This window comes from Alligator sinensis, unplaced genomic scaffold (assembly GCF_000455745.1).
Source record: "Alligator sinensis unplaced genomic scaffold, ASM45574v1 scaffold1046_1, whole genome shotgun sequence".
Lineage (NCBI taxonomy): Eukaryota > Metazoa > Chordata > Crocodylia > Alligatoridae > Alligator > Alligator sinensis.
In genome coordinates, this window is record NW_005842174.1 from 1,358,042 (window position 1) to 1,364,271 (window position 6,230).

Here is a 6,230-nt window from a genome sequence, read left to right on the forward strand (position 1 = left end):
TCCCCAGAGAGAGACATTTCTTGTGATCGTTCACTGCTTCCCATGCCCAAGAAACACCAGGGTGCAATGCCAAGTGTATTCATTGTTAGCAGGAGGGGCAGGATAAAAGGGACAAACCATGCTGATCAGGGATCACTTGGCTTTAGGCTAAGTCAGGGAAGTCCAGACGTGGCAGTCCTGATACTTTTCAGGTTCAAACGGAAGAAAAACCAAATACCTTCTTGGGGTTGAGGAATGGGAAGTCAGCCTGTTGACTAAAGACACAGAATAACAAAACGTGCCGCTTTTCCTCCCTTTTGCAATCACACAGATGCTCGTCGTGTTTCTAAACTGTCATCGTGGTCAGACTAAATGATCTAATGGGGCCTTCCAGCCTGAAGCTCTAGGAAGTCGGCCACCTTTACTTTGCATTTATACTCCCTTCCTTTTGTAAGGAGAGCAATTTTGGATCACAAGGGCAGTGAGCAGAAATATAATCATTTTCAGATCAAAATTATATGAAGTAAATGGTGTAAAAGAGCTGGACTTGAGAAGAATTGCATTGTTCGCTCACTCGGTACACGAGGTGCTCTCCAAGCATGGCTAATCTATGGCAGAAGAAATCTAGCCGTTTCATAAACTGGTTTTCACTCGAGATGTGTGGACTTCATGGTTTCGCGTGCCCTGTACTTTTCAGACATCTTTTTCTTTTCTATAAAGCACTTGGCAAACTTCATATAAATATACTTTTTATTAAGCTTTCCACAGGTTGGCAGCAGATAAGGAAGGAACAAGTTGACTTGACAGTACGCAAAACAGCAAGTCTTAGTATATACCTTGTGTCAAAGGATATATATCTTAACCAGTATGTAATAATTACCAAACTGAGCCTGTTACAAGATCCGGACACTGCACACACAAGCCAGGACAAAAATTTGACTTTAGATGACAATATTGATTTAACCAACATATGTTACTGGAATGAGTATATTATTTCTTTTATTCCTAGCAAAGGCCAAGAAACACAGCCATGTTGACAGCAGCGACGTGTACTTGGGAATCACAAAGTCACAGGGTACTTTAGGGCTACCTGACAGCGCGTGGACCTCTTATTTGCAGATGTAATTTCAGACTCATGACCTCCAGTTCCTTTATACTGTCCTGCTAAATCTGAGCTTTTGCCATGGTAACTAATTATTATGTCTTTATGTTACAATAGCATCTTGAGAACCCTGCTGAAATCAGAAGGTAATACGCACTCACAGTCAGAAACCTTCCCCGCCCCAGAAGAGGGTACAGTCTAAAAAAGCAAGAATTGTCAAAGCATTGGATGGGAAGCAGAGACAAAGTGTTGTGCCAAAGAGCCCAGGTCTCTCAGACCTATTGCCCTACTCCCTGGGCCACTAAACCTCAGTGTTGCAATTGGACACGTGTGTTATCTGACCCAAGGCCATCAGTCATTTGGGCAGGAGGGGACAGCGCTTCCTGGGGCTTACTAAATGGGATCTTGCAGACCAGGCTTGTGCCAGTGACTGCTGCTGTATCACTCATTTCCCCAAAACATATAGAAAATCTTAGAGAAGAGGCTTAAACTACTCACTGGGCCACACTTAGCAGTGTCGCACCAGCAGGGCTGAGAGTGTGAAGAAGTTAATATCTGACGCACGCTGTAGCTGAATCCCATTACAGGGGTAATTTCCAGATCTCAGTACTCTGATGTAAGTTCCAGCATCCCACAGGGACCAATCTTGCTGTATTTCTTATGCAGCTATGTTCGGAAGGATACTTGTGATAGTACTTGTAAATCCACTTGGTACTTTACAAGCACAGTCAAAGAGCATGTAGTCTGAACAAGGAAAGACGGACAAACCCAAGGTGAGAGACGGGGCAGCACATCAGAAGAGGGGGTGGGTACAGGTGGGTACAGGGAGCAAAAGAGAGGAAAGCTGTTTGAAAGAGGTGAGATTTTTATGTAGAGCGGCTGATGGAGGGGAGGCTCTCCAGGCCTAGAGGGTGCCATGCTTAATCAGGTAGTGGAAGATGGCAAAATTTAATTGCAGTTTTAGCAAGAATCAAAAGGACTAATAGGGAAACAGTGAGCTGATGCTTGAATGTGGGTGTCGCAGTGAGCAGCCCTGGGAGAGCCGGAGGCTTTAAGAAGCTTACTAAGAGGCTTGCAAGTTTTCAGGTAGCTGCTTCAGAGCACTCTGAGGAGTTTTACAGCCTTGAAGATCATGGGCTTCGCAGGCCTGGCCGATCACTTGGGAAATGACAGAGGGCCCAGAACAGAAGCACCTCCAGGAGCTCTTATGTGGCACCGCGAAGCCGCGCCTGCTTCCCCTAGCCTTGTGCAATGGGCAAATGCCACGTGGAACATTATGGGAGGGGGAGAAGGGCCTAAGGAGACCAGGACCAGGACTATTCCTCCCTCCCCACTCCAGTGAGCACCTGGTCAGGTGCAGACAGGGCCCAGAGGTGGTGCACATGGGAGATCTGCTGATTTGGGAAGCAGAGCTGTCCAACTGGTAGCCCACGGGCTGCATGCGGCCTGCGAGGAGTTAACAAGCAGCCCCTGGGCTTCCACCCTGCTGCCTCCGCCTCTGTCGCTCTGACTGGCGTGTGGTTCCCGCTAGCACGGACCACGGGGCACGCAGCCCCGGCTGCTGATGGTTGGACAGCCCTGAATTACAGCGCTCGGCTTCTAACACAGGCCCTTGTACAAGCGGTGAAAACCCCTCCTCCAATACAACAAAACCTTTGAAAAAGGCTTCAAGCTTCTGCTCACAGGTATGTAACATGGGCATAGAGCATCCGTGGCATCTCCTGACCAGAGGGGTTTATCTGCTCTAATGACAGGAAATCACAGTTACAGACACACACGGATAGCTTATGACAGCCAGCTGGTGCACCCTGGTCCCTGCTTTTCACGCTGCTCGGTATTCTCTCCTTATCTTCCCTTATCTGATGCTTAGGTTATTAGCTCTCTGGGACAGACAACTGTCCATTGTTGTGTACAGCACAGTAGCAGAGTCTTGGGCTACGACTCTCGTCTTAGACACTACTGCAGCACCAATAGTTTGTAATGAATAAGCTTGGTTTTTTTCCCCCCCACCCCAAGGAAATGTTTGAGACATTTGCTCGATCTTGCCCACGTGCACCTGCAAGTGGGGAACCTTGCAATCCCAAGCAATATCTAGCTTGCCAATGGCTAAGCTATGTATTCATTAAAGGGGGTTAGATGAGACTGACATTGGGCTTTTCTTTTTTCAATAAATGGCATCCCCCCTTTGGCACGAGCGATCTTTTGTACACATAGGTGGTAAAGGACGTGGTTAAGTGGCACTGCATTAAGTGAACCCCGCCCGTCTCCCCATTTTTGTCCCCAGCAATAGCACATAAGAAGCTAATACTAAATATGCTGCTACCTGCTCCCTGAAAGAGCGACCGCTCTGCTCTTCCAACATCCCAAATTACAGCAAACTCACCCATGGGAGCGACTGAATTGGGAGAATCAACTCACTTCCAGCAGTGCTGGAGGGAGTTGTGCGGTTGGATCTTGAGCTTCTTGGGGCACAGGAGTTTGATGAATGCTCTTCTGAAGCTGTAGTGGCAGAGGGGGTAGAGCACGGGGTTGACGGCAGAATTGATCCACAGGAGCCAGAAGGAGGCCTCGTACCAGTAGTCAGGGATGCAGTGGCCATGGCAAGCAGCTCGGATGATCATGAGGAGGGTGTATGGTGCCCAGCAAATCCCAAAAATGCCTACAAGCACTGCTAGGGATTTTGCCACTTTCTTGTCCCTGGAGAGCCTGAACCGCTGCGTGATGCCCTGGGAGACCATCCGCATCCGTTTCTCTAAAGACAGCGTAGAGGCTGAGTTTTTACAGTTCTTTTTGTTGCAGGTCTTTGGCTTCCCAGGGCTCTTGGAGCCCGCGTTCAGTGCATCGCTGGGGCTCGGACTGGCCTCAGCAGCTGCTTGTGGCATGTCGCATTTTGGAAGGTCTGGGGATTCAGCTGGCTCCTTCTGCTCCCACTTGCAGCATTTCAAAGACAGCTTTGCTTCTGGGCTCGTTTCCATCCCTTCTGTGAAGGACTGGCTGTGCACTTCATGAAAGATATCCAGGCGCATTTTGGTGCGTCTCTGAATGTTCATGTAGATGCTCAAATTGAAAAACATGACGCTGATGAAGGGGGTGAAGAACTCCAGGGTGGAGGCTGTCATGAGGAAATACCAGTTGTAGAAAAACTCAGCATAGCATTCCCCATCAGGGATGTTGCTCTGGCCTGTGATGTATTCCCAGCTGATAATTGCAGGTCCATAAAGCAGGAAGGCTAACACCCACACCATCACCATCTTCAGCACCGCTTGCTTCGTATTGCCTTGCTGGGCTCGGTATGTGACCTGGGGAGTGGAAATCTTTTCTTAGACGTGACCAAAAATACCAACTGGTTTAGGCTGCTTTACAGACAAACTGCAGCGTTTCTGGCAAAGTTGCTAGGCAATATCGCAGCAGCGTAACAAATCTTTGCCCTGTAGGCAATGGACACAATTGCTAGATATTTCACGTGCTCCCATGGTAAGAAATGAGACCCCTGGTTTTCAGCTCCAAAAATACACCTGGCTCATGACCTGGCTTTACACCGTCAGGAATGGAGTCAGTGCATTTCAGGTAAATAGCCACCCCTTACGTCAATGAATCTGAATAGTATAGCTCAGCCCACTCTCAGCAACTAGTGGGGGAGGGGTTTGCCCCCATTTTACAGATGGGTAAACCGAGGCCCGGAGCTATTAAGGCTGTACAAGCGAGCCGTTGTCAGGGCTGGAAGTGAAACTCGGGGAGCATCGGGGCCCCAGCTGATGCATTTTGCCCTGCTGAGCCTCACATTCAGATGTCCCCAAACCCAGTAGGAGTTTGGCTCTGAATCCCCGCGGCTGAACTTGACGACTTGGGCCGTGTTTGCAGAGATTTCATATCACGCTTGGAGCCAGGCAGAACAGCCTTAAATCCCCTGCTTTGCTGACCAGCTCATGCAAGGTGTTGAGCATCCTTCCCTGGTACCGAAGTAACCTGGCATTGCTTGCAGGTGCTAGCCTTGAACTCCTCTGCACTCATGAGCAAGCTCCCCTAGCTGTCTACTGGAGTGCCTATTGTGATCAGTTTGTTCTCCTGGAAATAATAAGCATGGGGAGTTAATAAAAGGCCTGCTTACTTCACTCGGAGAGACTGGCTGTCACTCAAACACCTTCTTTCCCTGTCAGCTGATGAGGGACAACCTGCATAATGGAGTTTGAACCTCAAATCATTTGATTGTGTCAAACAACAATCACAATCTGAAGCCAAGGTGCTCCAGCGCATTGTATATTTTCCAAGAATTGTTTGCTGCTGTCACCGGGTGAAACAAGTCATAATTTCCGGGGATCCAAAAGGCTGTTAATTAGTGCGCAGGCATGCGGAGAGGAAAGGGAGGGGAGGGGGATCCTGCCATCCTTTGCCATGTCGGTACTCACCGCTCTTGTCACAGAGAGGAATCTGTCATAGCTAATCAGGACGATGTTGAAGACTGAGGAGGTGCAGAGCAGATAATCAATGACTAGCCAGAGCTTGCAGAAGGTTTTCCCAAAGGTCCACCTCCCCGTCAGCACATAGGGCACGTAGAAGGGGATGCAGAAGGCACCTGCGGGGAGAGGGGGGCAGGGATGTTGAAACCAGGCGGCTCTGGGCACCTGCCCCTGGCTTGTGACCCAGCTGCGAAGGTGCCAGCCTGTTGCTGAGGGGCTGAAAACAGATGCTACACCTATGAACGGGAGCATAAGGGTGGGCAGACCCCAGCTCCAGCTGGTCCAGTCTCACGGCGGTTAAAGGGGCAGAAAACAGAGTCATTTCTTGGGCAGGGCTGAGCTCCTTTCAGCCATGGGGCTGGATGGGACCTCCACGGGTCCCATGTAGTCCATCCCCTGTCTCACGCAGCATCAGCCCCTCCAAACCCTCCAGCATCAACCCCTCCAAACCCTCCAGGATCAAACCCTCCAGGATCAACCCCTCCAGATCCTCCAGGTTCAGACCCTCCAGCATCAACCCCTCCAAACCCTCCAGCATCAAACCCTCCAGGATCAACCCCTCCAGGTTCAAACCCTCCAGCATCAGCCCCTCCAAACCCTCCCAGGATCAAACCCTCCAGCATCAGCCCCTCCAAACCCTCCCAGGATTAAACCCTCCCAGGTTCAAACCCTCCAGCATCAGCCCCTCCCGG

At 49.8% G+C, this 6,230-nt stretch overlaps 1 protein-coding gene across 1 annotated transcript in view; it reads right to left on the minus strand.

The window, feature by feature from the left end:
• Positions 1-743: 743 nt before the first annotated feature.
• Positions 744-6,230, minus strand: part of HRH3 (histamine receptor H3) — a gene marked incomplete at its 5' end in the record, with an annotated part of 6,317 nt that continues 830 nt past the window's right edge. Inside the window, 2 exons of the mRNA XM_025206842.1 lie at positions 744-4,380; positions 5,488-5,654. Of these exons, the coding sequence (XP_025062627.1) occupies positions 3,496-4,380; positions 5,488-5,654 (1,052 nt within the window). The remainder of the gene's footprint in view (positions 4,381-5,487; positions 5,655-6,230) is intronic.